Below are 18,989 nucleotides of genomic sequence, written 5' to 3'. Positions count from 1 at the left end.
GGATAACTCTGGATCCGATAACTACTGGATAATGCGGGTTTGAACTTGATATCGGATCTGCGAAGGTTTACGTTTTGGGTCGGATCTAATGATTGCTTGGATGTTGACTTACCGGAACCCGATAGTGTCAGCGAGTTAACTCGTTACTACTTACTAATCCCTTCTCGTTCCATCTCGAGAACCGAAACCGGTCGATCTGGATCTCAAACCTCGGAGCCAACGAACCAAATCCGGCCGCCACGGCCACCGCCACCGCCACCGCCACCGCCACCGCCACCGCCATCTCCGGTGACGGTGATTGCTAGGGCTTCTTTGTACCCTTTCTTTTCTTTTGTTGGGAGATCCAGAGGCAGCGGCCGCGTTTGAAATTGGTGTAAGTGGATCTTTCTCCCTCTATTCCCTGTTAAGTTCACTCAGTTTCTTCAGCTTGTTTCTTTTAATTTCTCTCGTGAATCGGCGAATCGATGTCGTAAACGTTTGTTGAAGCTTAGGAATCTTTCAATCTCTATAGTTTTGCTTTTTTGATACACAGGACAAAGTGAGAATGGTTTTCGATTCCGCTTAATGTCTTTGTCAACCAACGATTAGGTCATAATCCCATGTGTTGCATTAGATCTGGATGTTGGACTGTCAAATACTTGTATATAAACAACCAAACCACTACCTAATCCCATTTCACTACTTTACAAACCCTAACATCAGCCATCGCCTCCCATTTGCCTCTTCGCTTGCTCCCTGCCCTCAACCACCACCGCCTCTTCCTCTCCCTTCTTCTCAATTTTGGTAATTTTTGCATTCCTAAAACTATGATTGCTGATACACATATAAACATTGTAGCCTTGTAGGACATTCCTGCTAGATCTGTTCGTCTTATTTGGATTTTGGATTGTCAGATGTTCGTATCCAGCAGCTTCATGCTAAAAGTGATGCTTGCGTGGTGCAGATTTATGCAAATGTACTTTTGTACAAGTGTGTTGCTTTAAGGAAAATGTTAAATATTTTGCAGATCTCTGCTTCTTCCGTGCATGCTCATCTATGTAGTATATGAAATCTTCATAAACTTGCCCAAAAGAAGTAAAATCAGCTAACTTTGACTACTTTAATTAGATAAAATACTTGGTCTTAGTTCCTTTCTGATTCTACTAGCAGGCTGTTGCAACATTTTCTCAGCTTATTTTATCTTGTTGGTATTTAATTGAATTGAGCATGAATTACCGTCAATTGTATTTAATCTTGTAGTATCCCAGAGGCTACAGGGAAGGAGTCAGCTACCTTACACCTCTTTATCCTGATAAATGGAATGAAAAGAGATAGGCTATAAGAGAATTGCAAGTGAGGTTTCATGGAGCATCTGGAGATATGGATCTAGTTGATACAAGTAAACATTTATCTTGTGGAGAGAGTTAAGTAAGATGACAACAGTAAAGTTCCCAAAGCGGTATGTTATTGTTTTACTAACATTCATCTGTACAAACGTGTGCTACATTGAGAGGGTGGGCTTCTCAATTGCTTATACAGTGGCTGCAGATGCCACTGGTGTGAACCAATCAAGCAAGGGCTTAATACTTTCTACATTTTATTATGGATATGTTGTCTCACAATTGCCTGGTGGATGGGCAGCGCGGCGACTAGGAGGAAGGCGTGTTCTTCTTTTTTCATTTGTTTTGTGGTCTCTAATATGTGCTTTTGTTCCACTAGACCCCAACAAGGTGATTCTTTTGGTGTTCTCCCGCCTATTTGTTGGAGTGGCACAGGGTTTTATATTTCCCTCTATCCACACAGTTCTTGCACAGTGGGTGCCACCCCATGAGCGCTCCCGCTCTGTATCTCTCACTACTTCGGGAATGTATCTTGGTGCAGCCTGTGGTATGCTCTTACTGCCAAGCTTGGTCAAGCACAAGGGTCCCCAGTCAGTTTTCCTGGTTGAAGCAGCATTGGGTGCAATGTGGTGTATCCTTTGGTTCAGATATGCTACTGACCCTCCTCGTGCTGTCTATCAGAAGACAACATCTGCTGGTTTTGAGGAGCCTTTGTTGCCAATGTCAAAATTGAAGGAGAAGATGAGAGTACAAAATGCTAAGGGTACTGCATATGTCAGTAAGATCCCATGGAAAAAGATTATATTCAGTTTGCCAGTTTGGGCGATAGTGGTGAACAACTTCACTTTCCATTACGCGTTATACGTGCTTATGAACTGGCTGCCAACATATTTTGAACTAGGCCTTCAGCTAAGTCTTCAGGACATGGGGTCTTCTAAGATGCTTCCTTACCTGAACATGTTTATATTTTCCAATATAGGCGGAGTAGTGGCTGATTACTTGATTACGAGAAGGATCTTATCGGTTACTAAGACTCGTAAGCTTTTAAACACTGTTGGGTTCGTTGTATCTGCGCTTGCTCTTATGGCACTTCCCCTGTTTAGAAGTTCGACAGGGACCGTAATCTGCTCTTCAGTCTCTCTTGGTTTTCTGGCACTAGGAAGAGCAGGCTTTGCTGTGAATCACATGGATGTGGCTCCAAACTATGCAGGAATCGTGATGGGGTTTTCCAATACAGCGGGAACTTTGGCTGGCATCGTCGGAGTTGGGCTCACAGGAAAGATTTTGGAGGCTGCAAAGGCTGCTAATATGGATCTGTCAAACTCCGAGAGTTGGAAAACAGTATTCTTTGTTCCAGGATACCTCTGTATTTTCAGTTCTTTCATCTTTTTGATATTTTCAACAGGAGAAAAAATTTTCGAGTAACTATATGATTTTTCAATTAATTGTTATGCGGCAAAGTCTCGGCACCTTTCATGTGAATAATATCTTCTTCCCTCTCTGTATACGCATTCTTTATATCTGATAGTGCAATTGTATCAAACTGAATTGGATGATCAAACATGAAATAGCACTCAAGAGATATGTACGGGTTTTCCTTCAAGATCTTAAATAAGTTCATCAATATCCAATCATTACAAGTTCATTTCAAGTTTATAATTTATATGTAATCGATTCCCTTCCTAAATAATTCTGTCACTCAAATATATTGATCACGAATCATTACATCATCAATGAGAGCAATTTTATTTGTAAATAAATTGAAATTCACCATTCGTAACGCACTTGTCAAGACAAATCTGTTAACTGTATTCTCCATTCATCATTATTTAAGCCTGCAACAGTAATCCATGCTAAGAAAGTGATCCATTGATGGTATAAAGTCTTAACCAATATCCAACGGCACGTTTTTATGATCATGATGAGGTTCACACAAATCACGGCCGGTCTTCTAGATCTCCTTGCGTCTGGTTCACTGTGCAAGGATCTTGTGATCCATTTTGCAGGTGGAGTCTACGTACAGCTTCTTTGAGGGTGTAACAGTGCATCCTCCTAACTGGTTTAGGTAGAAGTTATAATGGAATCCATGCTGACATTAATTTGCAAGCATCATCAGAGAGAGTCGAATATCCAATGCTGCATGCATGATAGGTAAATTTGAATATCAAATCCATTCGCAAGTTTGAAGATTACAATAAAAGAGAAAGAAGAATTATATTCACGAAAAGAATAAGTTGAGGCAATTAATTAATTCTTTTTCCATAGATCATTCGATAGGATTAAAATCTTTTTACCTGCAAAGGGAGTCATTTGCTAGGTAGCTGCGATCTCAACATGAAGAAGAGATTGAAAACGCCAAGGGCACTTCGCTCTCGTGCGAGTTGAGAGATGAACCGTCAACCGAGCCATTGCCCAAACGATGCGAGCCGCCGTCCGAGTTGTGTCCCTGCTGCGGCGGCGCTTTTGTCGCCGCATCAGGCGAGCCGACGGTGGTGGCATTGCCGAACCGCACCACCCTCCTGGCTCCGCCTTGCGACCCGGCAATGGATGAGCCACTCTTGCTGCTGGCCGATGGGGCAACCGCTGCAGCTCTGACAGGCGGCTGCTGCTGCTGCTGTTCGCGGACGAGTTGTCGCACGCCGCATCGGTACATGCATGTAAGAATCCAAAACATCCATGGCAGTGCTACCAGAATCATTCCAATGAAGGCGAACCATGGTGGTACGACGTTCACGGGTAGGAATATATACAGCGCAAGGAAGACGCCACCCGCAAGGAGGACGAGGAAGAAGAGGATAGATATGAGCCAAACATAGATGTTACCAGCCGTCCCTTCCTGCGGTGGCATGATGTATAACACTCCCTAATCAATCCGTGATCTACGAAACTTTTTCTTACATTGAAACTAGCTCACGTAGTTTTCTCAATTCTTCCCTTTTGATCTGTTTCAGTAGGCGATGGTAGATGTTTATGTGCAATTAGACGAAGCCCGGCATTTTGAGTTGCAGGAGGAAATATTCAAACAAAGCCCTCCACATAAAACAAGGCTAAAAACGGGAGAGTCTTGGTGGTGAGAGAAGGGCGGAGAGACGTTGAGTCGTTCAGGCCTTCAACCACTTTCTATTTCTGCCTAGGCCTAGGGTTCCTCCTCGACAAAGGCCGGCTTAGACTCGAGTCAGTCCAGTAGACTTTCTGATCATCCTCGACTAATAAGATCAAAGAAAATAGGATATCGAAAATTTAGTTGAGTCTGAGTAATGGAGCCTTGAGTTCAGATTTCAATTTGGTAATGGAACTGGTGGTTAGTAACAAGTTGTATGACAACCAAGAGATATCCTTTTAGATCTAACTGTGTTTATGTAGGAATGAAAACAACAAAGAAAGTGATAGAAAGAAGAGACTCAGATTCATGCTATGAGTTTACAAACCCCATGGCGATGCACACCTATTCATTTACTCGATGGAAATATCTGCATAAAAGCTTCAAGTTTGTGTCGATAGATAAAAGAGAGGAATTAATAGGCTATGTATTGCTACATTGTGAAAGTTGCCAACGGTAAAGGATCAAACAGTAACCATATTTAATGAGCTAATAAATTCTGAAACTTAATTGTCGGTCAATGTTTGGATTCAGACTAAGTCTTGAAATTAAGCTATGATTTAGGCAGCTTGAATTATTATAAATTAGACTAAAAATATAATTATTATTTTTGATATAATGAAACAAATAAAATTATATTAATTAATAGATCAAAATGCCCTTTCACCAAAATCAAGATCACTCTCGTCTTCTAAACTTTATTTTTAAAAAGCTTATAATTTCTGCAACCACATTATAATTTATTACAGATTTATTAGACTTTAATTTTTTTTTGAGAAAGAAATATACTCTATTTTTTATAAGTATAAATGTAAGCTATTTTTACAAATGAAATTGTAATTTTGAGAAAAATAATATATTTTATTTTAGACTTATATATAAATTTTATTTCTCCTTTCTCACTCTTAAATTTGATAAAAGAAAATTAATGTTTGATTATTGAACATCACTTAAGGATTCTAAACAAGTTAACTTCAACCAACCACCTAAGTGCTATACTAAAACTCTCCTACAACAATTAATTCTGACTTAGAAATCTAAGACCACTCTTGTTACAAATATTATGAGTTCCATTTTTTGTGAACCTTAGGATTAAATATTTTGTAGGACTTTAAGCTCTAAATTTAATTAGTAGTTTTAATTTTTCAACGAGCCAACTTAATTAGATATATTTTAAAATAAATTTATTTAATTTATTGAACCGTACGAGTTTGCAATCGATAAAATAAAATAATAATATTTTAATTCTTTTTTGGTTAAAGTTTTTAAGAGAACACCACCGTTGGAACCTCCGCCCATTAGTCGATGCGCCCGAGGCGAGGGCCGCAGCAACAAAACCCCTCTCCTTCCTCCCTCTAAAATCCCGAGAGAATTCGAAGCAAAGAAGAAGAGGAGGAGAAGAGAACCATGGCGAACGTCCTCCATCTCCGCTCCTCCTTCCTCCCTTCGTCCCATCTACGGCGAGCTTCTGCCGCGCCGGGGACTGCGACGCGCCGGGACCCGCGGCGGATTCAGGCCAAGATCCGCGAGATCTTCATGCCGGCGCTGAGCTCGACGATGACGGAGGGAAAGATCGTGTCGTGGATCCGGTCGGAGGGCGAGAAGCTCTCCAAGGGCGACAGCGTCGTCGTCGTCGAGTCCGACAAGGCTGACATGGACGTCGAGACCTTTTACGATGGCTACCTCGCCGCCATCATGGTCGAGGAAGGGAGCGTCGCCCCCGTCGGCTCCGCCATCGCCCTCCTTGCGGAATCGGAGGACGAGATCGCGCTCGCCAAATCCAAAGCGTCGTCTCCCTCAGAATCCGAATCCGGAGCTGCTGCCTCTCCATCCCCTCCCCCTCCTGATCAAGAGACCCTAGCCCCACCTGCCTCTCCTCCTCCAATTCCAACGCCATCTCCTCCAATGGCGGCTTCTTCGGCGCACCCGGCATCGGAAGGCGGGCGGAGGATCGTCGCGACGCCCTATGCCAAGAAACTGGCCAAGGATCTCAAAGTGGATTTGGGATCCGTCGCTGGAACGGGGCCAATGGGCCGAATCGTTGCTAAGGATGTCGAAGCCGCCGCCGCCGCCGTAGTCACCTCTCTGCCAGGAGCTCCGGTGCAAGCGCCGGCTTCACCAGCCGTCGAATTGGGCTCCGTGGTGCCGTTCACCGCAATGCAGGAGACCATGAGTAGCAACATGACAGAAAGCCTGTCTATTCCCACGTTCCGTGTCGGTTATACCATCAACACGGATGCGCTTGAAGTGCTCCACAAGAAAGTGAGGATTTTTTTTTCTCTTTTTGGTTCTTTTTTGATAAAGGAGCAATCTTTTTACCTCTTGTATATTGATGAAGTTTATGTCGTATCTGATTTGAAACAGATCAAGTCCAAGGGGGTGACCATGACTGCTTTACTCGCGAAGGCGACTTCTATGGCGTTGACGAAGCACCCAGTGGTCAATTCCAGCTGTAGAGATGGGAAGAGTTTTACGTACAACAGCAGCATCAACATTGCTGTTGTCGTGGCCATGGATGGAGGGTTTATCACTCCGGTCCTTGAGGATGCTGACAAGGTTATACCTTTGCTTTTGCTGCAACTTCTACTAAGTTTTGTTATCCGTTGGTTGGGAGTGGAAAATCTTTGGAATGCTATTCTAATGGAAGGTCTTGTAATGTAGCTTGATGTATATTCCTTGTCAAGGAAATTGAACGAATTGGTCGATAAGGCTGGAGCCAACCAGCTGCAGTACAACACCGGTATTCTTTACAAATCTTGACAAATTAATTGAAATCTCTGAATTATATTTCTTGCACATGATCGTTTAAGTGATTATCTTCCAGACCCAACAGCGATACTTTGAATAACTTGTCTTTTAGTTATTTTTAGCAGCGGTAATTTGATAGTATGCCAATTTTATTGGATTTGGGTACTAGTCTCTTTTGTGTATATCTTTCTCCTCTCAATTTTTTTGTACTATAGTCCTAGAGAATCATGCACTTGCAACTTGCCTATATTTTCATGGCTAGGCATGGTGCAGGCGTTTTATACTGTACTTACCTAATACTAGATATAGAAGCAAATTAAAAAGATGTACTATTGAGTCAACTTATTACAAGATGGAAATGGAGATGTCTCCCCCTTACTGCCGTACTGTTTTATTGATCTATCTTGATGTCTTAATGTGTACTGGTACTTCGTAATGCTCTTTCACTGAAGAGCAGATAATGTTACATATATATTTTTATTGAATAATGAATATTCTTAGAAAAACAAACAAGAACTTTAAAAACTGTCTTTAACTGCTGGTCATATAATATTAGCTCCTAGGATGTTCGTCAGCATTAAAAACAATTAGTGACAACGTTACATTCACATTGTTTTTCAGATACGTGTATCCGTCTAGATCTTGTCATGTTGAGACTTTGATATCAAGTCATAGACTACCGTACTACTTTTTTTGGTACACGGCTTTAGTGAACCCTCCCGGGGCCCTGGATTGCTTTGGCGCACTAGCTAGTGGGGAATCAATAGCTAATGTTGGGCTTTAATAGGAGATCAAGATATTTATCTGTCGCACTGTGGGCTCTACTATTTTTGCAGTGATGCGACCTTGACTAGAGTACACCTGAAGGGGTTGGGCTTTAGTTTTTCTTTCTAATGTTTTTTATTCAAAATAAAGTTAGGATCTTTTGCTAGACATTCCTAGAGGCGTGGTTATGCTACGATACACTCCTTTGTTGACTTTGAAGTTTGGATCTGCAAATTCAGCTAGTTGTTTGAGCAACTATTTAAGCTAGAAAGCATGATAGGTCATTATGTCTGTTTTATACTGCATGTGTTTGGTTGCTAGAAAGTAAGAAATGAAAATAGTTACTTTCAGAAACTATTATATTTTTAATGTTTGATTGTTGAAAATAAGTCAAAAAAGTGATCGTCTTACTTACCAAAAACAGCTCTATTTTATTTTTATTTTCTTTCTTAAAAAAAGAGTCACTTCATTGAAGTTAGTCACTTTAATAAATTTTTTTAGCTACCAAACACATTCACTATGGAAGCCTCTTTTCTTTCCCTTTTCTTCGTTAAGGATGGACTATGGTTTGAAATTTTGTTCGAAACTAAGATGTTTTGCCAAAATGTTTCGTGTTTTTGTCCTATCCGATTTGATATTGCCCCCCAAAACTAGCATCCAATCGAAACAACCCTAATAGCAATCTTTTTAATGTATGCTTTGTATTCTAAGCTGAATTTGACTTGAAACCAACTTCTATCTAATCAATATCAACGCCATTGCTTAAATGTTATTAGATTTTGTGCAATATATTGAAAAATGAGATAAAGAAGACTATTTATCAAAAGAAGTCCAAAACCGATACAACAAAACTAGAACTGAACTTGACTGAGATATTTCATTTTTTAACCAAAGCTGAAACTTTGAACTATCGATGGAGTACTTGCTTGTAGACAAACAGTTGAAGTTCAACTCTGAATAAGGGTAAGATCTGTTGGAATGTATTATGTGATTAGGGTTTTCTCATCTAATAAATAAAACTTTGTGATTAGGGTTTCCTCATCCTATAAATAAAACTTTTACTTTAAACTAGTCCTGCTAAGTGGCTGATACACCATCCTGTGGCCTTTCACAACTCAGTAAGGCACATTCACTTATAAGTTAATTTCTAAGGGTAATTCATCTTACAAGTGCTCTTTTCATGTAACAAAACTTGTGTGGAAACATCCTTATTATTCTTCATTAGATTATAAGAATTAATACTTACAGAGCAACAATTACTATTGCCAGAGCAAACATAAGTACAATGACTATTATACTCATGCTCTTATCTTTTTAGACTCCTCCAATCCATTAAATCAGATGCGGGTATCTTTGTCATTTTGAAAAGATTGATCTGTACATAGCAACTTTTGCTCCTTCAATATCATTTCCCTTCGAGTATGTCTGTTTAACTGATGTGAATTCGGACCACAGCACCCTGATGTGAATAATGGTTCTAAACTTCTAGCCAAGGATATTCTTTTGCTATTTTATACCTCAAGCTGCATTTTCTATTGAATTTTGACAGCATGCTACATTTACTTTTATGGAATCTACTCTGTTTAGATGCCCGTAATACGTTTTTTTAATGTCAAGAAGAATACAGGTTGAGGACACAATCACATTTGAGTTAATTTATAGTGTCTTACCTATTTCTTATTTAGTAAAGAAGGTAATGTATTACGTATTTTGATATGTATATGAATCAATCAACAGGTACATTCACTCTTTCAGACCTTGGAGAGTATGGTGTAGACCGATTTGATGCAACTTTGCCTCCTGGAACTGTGAGTAGCAACTATGGAAGCATTTCATCTGCAAACTTGAAATCTTGAACTTGATATTGTTAACATCTTATGCTGGACCTTGTTCCAGGGAGCAATCATGGCAGTAGGCGCATCACAGCCAACCCTTGTAGGTACAAAGGATGGTAGGATTGGCGTGAAGAGACAGATGCAGGTAAATCTCTTGCAACACCACCCAAATTACATCCACCGCATCCTTGATGTCAAGCTTCCTAGTTCTCCATATATGCCTGTTTTCTTGAATTTTCACGCCGAATTCTTGCAGGTGAATGTCACTGCTGACCACCGGGTAATTTATGGAGCTGATGTTGCTGCCTTTCTGCAAACGCTTGCAAAAATTATAGAGGATCCGAAAGACCTCACTCTATAGATGCGATTCTTCTTATAGTTGGTTTCTTCCGTATTTCCATGCATTACAGGGTCAGGGTTGGTGCCTATAATATGAGCTAACCATTTCATCTAGTTCAATAGTACAAGTCCAATGTTGCTTGTTGTAGCATGAGCTATTTCACCATCTTTCAGGCTTTCAGCATCACTTGTATTTTGGAGATGGCCTCCTTTCGTTTCATCCACTTTTTTCTTTCCAGGGTTATTTATGTGAAACCTTGCCACTTCAATAAAGTTTTGATTTATCTGAGACAGTTCTTTTGTCTGCAACAGTACCTTTGGTTTTATTTCCTCCTCTCTCTTTTGATAAAAAGGTTGTTAGCTCTTCTCCTCAGCATCATGTGAGAGAAATAACAAAGTTGACAAACTGTGCTTCAGATGAAGAGCTCCCTAAATCAAAAGTTCTCCTCGTGGACTAATTCCGTGACTGGATGTTCTGAGGAGCCGTATTGGAAAACCAATATAAGGAACAAAGTTCTCTTCTTTTGACGATTAGTTGGCAGTCTAAAAACACCTAAAATAGCAGAGTAAGTGTTAATCTGAAAGCCTTTTTCTTTTTAAATAAAAAATTGATATATTCTCACCTTTCCTATATATGATCTATTAATATTGCTTAGCGGCATGCATGATGCCATGAGACTACTGTCTACTAGATAAATGATATTTATTAATCATTACTTACAGGATACATGATTCTTGAGCTGAAAAATAATATGGAAAGAAAGTTGGTCATACTGCAGCTAGCACTTCTACAGAGGTAGTTTGCAATGGTTTGGAGTAGCCATCTAAAATTTTGGAGCCCGGTTTCAATACCTTTTAACTTTTAAAAATATCAATTTTATCTTACAAAAACTTAATTCAAAAATTTAAATTTTGTCTGTATCTTTTATTAAATAATCTAGTTAATTAAACAAAATATATAATTAATTTTACTGATCAATTTTTAATAAAAATAATACCATTAAAATCCTCTCTTTAAGTTCTTTAAAATAAATCTAATATTATATTATTTAAATTATTTTAGATTTTAAAATTTTATTTTGTGTAATATAATTTTGATATTTTTAATTAAAAATATAGTAATTTAAAATTATTTATGAAACTATTGAATTAGTTTTATTATAAAGATATAAATGAGAGTTTTCTAACTACATATTTTTTATTAAAAAATAATAATATTAAGAAAAGTTATTAAGTAATTTAAAATATAATATATATAAATATATATATTATATTAATTAAATAATAAATATAGAGCGCTCTTGGCTCAATATTTGGAGCCTTTGTCCCTGATGCTCTTAGCAAGCTTTACCTAATTCTGAGCTGGACTTGCCCATGATGTCACACAAAGGACCAACTTGTACTTTGTTTGCAAAGGAGATCTGCACATGAAAGGAACCACAGATATGCCTGATCTGCCAATGTCAAATGTAATCTTGGGAGTGGACAAAAAGGAGACATGAAATCTATTATCAACAAATTTATTGAATTGGGCCCTTTACAAAAGATTGAAAGATTTTGTCTACAAAAAACAATGGAATTGTAAATAACAAGTATGGAACAACTCAAACCTTCAAGACTTGCTGCTTCCCTGTGTCACAGCCTTCTTGATAACAATATAAGCCACCTGACCAACAGCACTGTGCAACATCAAGGCTGCCTTAAAAAGCAGGACCCCCTAACAGGGCAGTCAAAACTGAGCATAGTATGGACAACATTGTTAGCAGTCCAAAGCTTAATTTGAGAGCAGAAGATTGATTGTAAGCAAACAGAGTCGACCAATTTGTGTGATGTTAGTGCTGTCATGCTGCGGATGAATTTGGGACAGGTATCTTGAGAACCAATTAACATGTAATGACTTGCTTACACCATCTGTCAGTCACCAGGGAAGAATTATATCTCATCCTGATTTACAACCTCAACCATCATAGCCTTGGACATCTCTACCAGTCAATCGATAAAGAAATCAACCTTTCTTTGCATGTCTTAGCTGCCATTAATAACACTCGAGGATTGTTTTGCTGAAAACATATTGTAGGGGCTTCTGTGGAGCACAGCACTTGGAATGACCAGCTTAAAACTCATCACAACGTCGGGTTTGTAGAGATCTTCGAGTATAGAAAGCCCATTCAGTGAATTCTGACTTCTCAAAGGACCTATTACCAAAACTGAGATCAAGCTCCTCTCTACCACAATATAGTATAGCACTGTTGAAAGTGTCAATCCAGCCGACAAGCAGTGAGTTTGTTTAAGGATCACAAATAATTGCATGCCTTAGTTGAAACACATTGACAAAACTGTGCTTGTCGTGTAAATTATGAGCCTCCACCTTGATTTGTAATTCTAAGTTCCTTGTATGCTTTCAGATTCTCTGAATAAAAATTCCCCAATTCTTCAAAAATAGGAGTTAATCCAGTTGGCAAAACGTTGGAGGCTGCATAATGAACTTGATTTACTGTTTCCTCATGTTTGGTTCTCTCCTCATCTCTTCTTTTTTTCATTGTTTGTAGTGCTATCATGTGATTATCATGGTGATGCAAACCATTCTCATTGACTGAAACAACTTCCAAGTGCCCATTTATCCCAGCTTCCTTCTGCATAGATTTGAGCCTTCTATCATAAACATTTGAGAGATGATCTGCCTTTAGCTTTAAGTGGCGTTCCTCTTCTTGAGCCTTCCTTAGTCCATGCACAAGCACAGCAAAGCCACTCATTGCTTCAGAAACTTTGCTTTCCGAAATCCTTTTAATTGCTTGAGACCAATCATTGGAGATGATAAATGCAGCTGGAGCTCCAAATCTACTTGGGGAAAAAGGTGGAACACCATCTGGTGTTTCATCCTGTTCTTCAGGAAGCCATTTCATTAACCATCCATTTAAGGCTCCAATGAAGGACTTCTGAGTTTTTATCCATGTGTTGAAACAATGGCACCAGTTCAAAAGCTCCACTTCCAGTTTCCTGGTAGCTCTTGCAACATGCTTTCTTTGGGTACCAACATTTGCCTTGAGAAGATGGCTTTTGCTGTGATTTATGGCTCGTAATTGCTTCTGATGATAATCCAGCACAGACTTCCACATTCTTATCAATCTGCACAGCAGGAAAAACAAGTATGAACCATTCAATTATCTGTTTCCCTCTAGTACCAAGAACGATAATCAAAAGCAAGAGGAAAAAAAGGCAAGGAAGCATGAACCTCAAAATCAACAATTATGATAGTCTATGAATTGGAAATCACCAAGCTACCAATAAAGCTGCAACTTATTGGGTGACATATGTGGCAAAGCCAAAAGGTAAAAACAATAATAGGAGGACTAGATGTTTAATAGAGGATACACATAAAGCTGGCCATCAGAAGACAAAGAAGACATCCTTTTGAACTGAATGCCAATCTTACCAATGCTGAAGAGGTTTATTTAAAGCCATCTTATTCATACAAAGGCTTTCTGATATGCACCACACCAGTTAAAAAGATAGTACTATTCACAATGTCATGCATCTTGTAATGGCAACATGATGAGCATTTCATACTTTATTAGATAATCAAATTCAAATTCTGAGAACATTATAGAATGAGCTCAGAACAGAGTCTCCGAATAGCTAAGCTGAGATCAAAGAGTTTACGGGTAATAAGCTAATAGTTGTATAAGAAAGATGACCATGTAATTAAGAACTCAATCATACCCTTGGATTAGTTCAACAAGTTGGGGATGCAGCTCCTCATCTCTTATTTTGTGCATCCTACCTGAAATGGTGTCAACTGATTTAATTATAATGTCAATCTTGGCCCGTAGCTTTTTAATAGTTGTCCGAGTAGAATCAATCTTTGGAAACTCTGCTCCTCTTTCATCCAAAGATTTCAGACGCTTGTTCTTCTTCTCATACATGACCCGCACTTTTTCTTCATCCTAGAACAACAATCTAAACAATTTAAAGATATGTCGACAACAAATTCCAAATTATCTTCACAAAGTTTCAGTCTTTTCTCTACCAGTAATTATCTCTTGGAGCACATCTTCAAAGATCAAGATAATGATTTTCTACATTACCAATTCCTTTGGTGTTTTTTTTGCAGATAACTAGTAATTCAATATTACTAACCTTACTATATTATCTTTTAAATACAATTAAAAGACAGAAAGCACGCAATAAAAGATATCGTCTAATTTTATCAAACCCAACAGATTTCATGGCGTGCATACATGAAATATCAGTGTCTAGTACAGTTTTATTTCCAAAGAAAGTAACATATTATTTTAATTCAGACATGAACTTAACAGAGTTTTCCAGCTAATTCAGCCATAATGCTGCATATAGCAGACTAACCATCTCATATAAAAAACACAAGCGCATAAGAATATTTTAGCATACTATTATCTTGGTCAGGCTTTGGTTGTTACCATAATGACTTCAGAGTAACAACCACTAACTGATGCTTCGTCAATATAAAATTAATGGCTGGACCTTGTAGAAGTTAATTCATACAGATTCATTACCATGTTAAATGATGACAACATGCAGCAACCTACTCTGTGCGAATTCTTATGTATCAAATTATAAACACACTACATATGTTTCTGCAAATCATTTTTCAATAAACTATTGCAAATATGTATGTGGTACTTAACTACTTTAGAATTAAGATGGGATAGTTTCATATGGATTTGAAATTCAAAGGAAGATATATGAAGTTTAATATTTCTTGTCGAGGTTTGCCTTAACAAATTAGTCATGCAAATGAATTGCATGGAAGTATCCATCTACATAATGTAATATGAAAAGACTGAAGAGAATCATAATATAACATTCTAAGTTAAAAAGTTCACTCAAAACATTTACAACTCATGCATCTAATTGTTACTTACAGAACAAACAAAACTGTCAATACATGATATATCTTCGGTACGTTATATACATAAGATAAGGCAATAAAGTGGAGCAATAAGCCAAAATCTATATGAGGTCACAGAAATGCTTGTATATGGAGTAATGACCATGAGACAGTTGGAACCTTGATCTTCAGGAATCATATAGTCATTGAAAATAGTTTTCTCACAGTTATATTGTTCTTTCGCCTCACCTTCCATATTCAGAGTGATAAAGAGCAATCCTTATTCTATTTCAAGAGCAAGGATTCTCTTGCGCAGAATCACAAATATTCCTTCTTTTAGATCATCTGATGCCTTTGAAAATTGAGAATTTCTCTTTATGTTCGTGAACACTTAAAGCTAATAAATTAAAAGTCTAAAAGATAACCACAACGAGTTGACTCAAAATCAATTGCACAGAACCATTGGAACTTATCTATATCAATGATAATATGTACCTTAACTTCCTTGTACAGTTTCTTTTCCCACACAGACAACTTGTCCAAGGTTGATGAAAGACTGCCCGACCTCATACCAGTCTGGTTATCAGAATAGCCGTTGCTCCCTTTGCTCCTTGATGTACTTGCTGTTCTACATTGTAAACATTTGAAAGGAAGGCATGAAGATAGCAACACAGGCAGAGTCATAGAATCTGCAATATACCGGAAGAGATAACTGCAGCAATATTTACAAGATTTTACTAATCTCAAAATACTGTGGTGGAAATACTGGTCTTTCTAAAGAGGGTACAGTGCACCGCAGTCTTGAGCTATAATTGTAGGCCAAAACTATTAAAAAGTCAAAGCTCAGCCTATTAATCTTTGGCTTCCCAGATAGTAATCTAAGGGGAAAAACACTCAATTATATATCAATTGAAAATGTGAAAATTGCACAAAACTTTTGTAGTATAGATAAATAGAGTGCAAACATGCCAAGATTGTTAAAGCATAAATTGGAAGAGTAGTTTAGCATAGGAAACCCTGCTGTCGCTACTACTTAATTTTGAGCAAATCGCAAACACTAACAAGGTGATATCAAAAGGACCGATATACAGGGTAGATGGACATCAATCATTTCTTTTATTTGAGTGAGTGCATGCAAGAAGCCTAACAAAGAAGCAAGGAATATAATTTATTGCCCCAAAGCTCAGTAGAGCATGAAAAAGAACAGTTCAAAACCACACAATGAAGAAAAAGCTTCAGGCCAATATGTGTGTATAACGAGTTCATGCCTGGATATTGCAGATCATAATTCCTGCAGTAGAAGAGAAAGAAGTCTAATGGCACATGATGTTGGATGTTCATCACGATTCTTAGTAAAAAAATTGATTTTGTGTGAGAACATATTATCATGATTATGAAAAATAAAAAAACCTTGAGAAACTAATAGGACATCTTGGGGCTCAGATTCATCATTGGCAATAGAGAATTGCAACAGCAGAAATTTCCCAGAAGTATTACAATCTTTCCAAATACTACATTACGTAGAAGTAATGTAGGGGAAGTATCCATACAACAGACTGCAAAAAGCTGGAACTAAAAGCTTAGTTTTAGATCAATATTCACAAAATCATGTTGTTGTATAAATGGAACTCCGTAAATTTTTCCACCAACATGTTTCAAGAAGATAGAGTTCATCAACAGAGCATTACAAAAACAAGCCTTTATCAAAACAGCACCTTTCACCTTCTGAGGTTATCTGATTAAGTTAAAGGATTTGGCAGCAAAGTTTGAGAGACAAGTAGACAACCATTCTTCCCTCCATTGTGTATAATATTATATATTTGTGTTAAACATTTAACTGCAAAAAAGTTAGCAAGGAGCTCCAAACAGAATATAAAAGAACAAAAACACTGCAAATACCCACCTTTAAGCGTTCTGCTTCCTGTTCCGTATGGCACCTTTCCCACCTCAAGCATCCGTGAAACCTCTTGACCACAATCAGCAGCCAAATTGAAGTGCTCCTTAATTTCCTCCACAACAACCTTCACATCTCTTATTCCAATAGGTGAAGACAACAATGTCGTACTGCTCGTCGCAGATGATAATTTCCCACCACTAGGCCCACTCTCTTCTACCAGTGAATTGTCCTCTCCAAATGTCACCCCTTTCTTCTTCCCACTGGACCCTTCATCCGACCCTTTGCTTCTAACTGTAGTTGCGATTGAACTGCTCTTACTCCCTTTGTCCTCCATCCCTCTCACCTCTTGTACACCTTTTGCCTTCGAACTAGCAACGCTAGAACCCATTTCTCCCGAGCCACCGCCTTCTGCTACCTTTTTCCCTTTCGTCTCCACCTCCTTCACAACTTCCACCTCCGTCTCGTCTTCGAGATCAGGAATGCCTTCTCGCTCCCTCACCTCGCTCGAATTTGGGCTGCCAAAATAAGAATCCATCCCGTACCTCCCGTGCGAGTAGTTCGGTGTATATTGCTCGTAAGAAATGAAAGGATCAAAAAAATCCCAAGTAGAGCCTTCCGGAGGTGGAGGAGGAGGCGGAGTGGCAGGAGCTGTCGGTGGTGGACTCATTGCTGGCCGATCAAAGTAATATGGATTATCATATCCTGGATTCCCATACCCATAACTATAATCATAGCCATTATAGGGATAATTAGAATCGTTATACACCATTCCGGGGATTGCAGAGGATGACCTCATGAAGTAATTCTTAGGGCTCGAAACGGCCGATGCGGCCCGAGAAGGCGAAGAAGACGAAGTCTTTCCCTCTCCTTCCCCAATTTTGGCCCCAATTGCTTCCTTAGGGCTGGCCTCCGATCCAGACGAGAGATGCAAATGGGATCCCTCGCCGGAGAGGGAGTGCGAGAGCGGCGTCACCGACGACGACAGGCTTCCGCTCGATCCCTTCGATTTTGACTTCCCCTTGCCCTCAGAAGGGAGGGTGAGCACCGGCGACCCCGGCGCCGGCGAATCCGGATCCTCGACGAGCTCCTCGACGAGGAAGCGGTGGAGCGCGTCGCCGACGGCGGCGAGAGACTGGAAGTAGGCGTCGTGCGCCGCGGCGAGGGCGTAGCGGCGATCCGCCGCCTTGCGGATCAGCTCCGTGCGGTCACGGCACAGGGACACAATCTTCGACTCCTCCACTCGCGAGCTCCCGCATCCCATCGCCGACCGACTCCGCCGCCGTCAATCCCCATCGCCGGCGTTCTCCGGCATCGACTTGTGAGATCCGATCGAGTGACTGATAGTCAGAAATCCTAACCCTAGATTACCGTCCTCCCCATATGCTTCGCTTCGTTTCCGTCCATAAGAGCTCGTAGTTTTCGCCTTTTCGATTCCCCTTCTCGTAACGGACCGCTACGAGGATGAGGGAGGCGTTTCGGGAGGATAACAGAGAGGAAAAGAAGCGAAACGGAAACGGAAACGGGTAGGCGAAATACCGGCCGTTATTGTCGTCAAGAGGACAGCAGAGAGAGAGAGAGAGAGAGAGAGAGAGAGAGGAAGACGAAGGAAACAGGCGCGCAATTGGGACAGAGAGAGAAGCGGTGGGGGGAAGAAGAGTAAATAGTTTTTTTTATCCTTTCTACGCGTTAAACGCGAGGCTTTTTCAGTCCGACGTGGACCGACGTGGCGGGGTTGATTTTAGAGCTGGAATCTACGCCACTGGGAGAGTAGGAAATTACGGTGGGTGGTGACGTTCCTGTCGTTGCCCGTTGGCTTGCATTGCCGCGTTTAAGAAAGTCCTTTTTAGCTAAAGATCTTCCGAGGGTACCGGAAAGTTCCGACGACTCGTGTTGCGAATCTTCCCAACTATGCCGACATCGTTGGCAAGTGATACATGACCACATGGAGTAAATCCTTCCACCAATTTATTACAAAATATTAAATAAATGACCTTAAATGCAAGTATAATTAATAGGAATAGGAAGGGAAGGCCGTGAATATTAAAGCGTGAATATTAAAGAAAAGGGCTATGAATCCGAATCCACTCGGCGTATTGAATCCAAGACTCGAGAATATGTA

General features: G+C 39.6%; 3 protein-coding genes across 5 annotated transcripts; 2 read left to right on the top strand and 1 right to left on the bottom strand.

Annotated features, from left to right (window-relative positions):
• Positions 1 to 135: 135 nt before the first annotated feature.
• On the top strand, positions 136 to 2,779 carry LOC140777652 (probable anion transporter 6). 2 transcript variants are annotated; one of them, XM_073121953.1, is made up of 2 exons: positions 136 to 373; positions 1,240 to 2,779. In XM_073121953.1, exon 2 carries the CDS (start codon positions 1,413 to 1,415, stop codon positions 2,742 to 2,744), a length of 1,332 nt encoding a protein of 443 aa, XP_072978054.1. In that variant the 5' UTR covers positions 136 to 373; positions 1,240 to 1,412; the 3' UTR covers positions 2,745 to 2,779. The 2 variants fall into 2 exon arrangements, with proteins under 2 accessions (XP_072978054.1, XP_072978135.1); XM_073122034.1 differs by lacking the exon at positions 136 to 373 and adding an exon at positions 383 to 783.
• A 2,924-nt stretch (positions 2,780 to 5,703) lies between these two features.
• Positions 5,704 to 10,415, top strand: LOC140758623 (dihydrolipoyllysine-residue acetyltransferase component 5 of pyruvate dehydrogenase complex, chloroplastic). The gene is made up of 6 exons (XM_073094860.1): positions 5,704 to 6,681; positions 6,784 to 6,975; positions 7,081 to 7,159; positions 9,670 to 9,740; positions 9,829 to 9,912; positions 10,024 to 10,415. The coding sequence occupies exons 1-6, from the start codon at positions 5,827 to 5,829 to the stop codon at positions 10,126 to 10,128; spliced, it is 1,386 nt and encodes a 461-aa protein (XP_072950961.1). The 5' UTR covers positions 5,704 to 5,826; the 3' UTR covers positions 10,129 to 10,415.
• A 1,186-nt stretch (positions 10,416 to 11,601) lies between these two features.
• On the bottom strand, positions 11,602 to 18,513 carry LOC140758612 (protein ALTERED PHOSPHATE STARVATION RESPONSE 1-like). Of its 2 annotated transcripts, none has more exons than XM_073094842.1 (4): positions 16,877 to 18,513; positions 15,469 to 15,662; positions 13,827 to 14,050; positions 11,602 to 13,232 (listed from the first exon to the last, which is right to left on the bottom strand). In XM_073094842.1, the coding sequence occupies exons 1-4, from the start codon at positions 18,129 to 18,131 to the stop codon at positions 12,461 to 12,463; spliced, it is 2,445 nt and encodes an 814-aa protein (XP_072950943.1). In that variant the 5' UTR covers positions 18,132 to 18,513; the 3' UTR covers positions 11,602 to 12,460. The 2 variants fall into 2 exon arrangements, with proteins under 2 accessions (XP_072950943.1, XP_072950951.1); XM_073094850.1 differs by having other exon boundaries at positions 15,469 to 15,596.
• Between the last annotated feature and the right edge of the window lie 476 nt (positions 18,514 to 18,989).

Source organism: Typha angustifolia, chromosome 1 (assembly GCF_048772165.1).
Source record: "Typha angustifolia cultivar Huaian chromosome 1, ASM4877216v1, whole genome shotgun sequence".
Taxonomy (NCBI): domain Eukaryota; kingdom Viridiplantae; phylum Streptophyta; class Magnoliopsida; order Poales; family Typhaceae; genus Typha; species Typha angustifolia.
The sequence above is the reverse complement of the archived record's forward strand: the minus strand, read 5'-3'. Positions and strand labels throughout refer to the sequence as shown.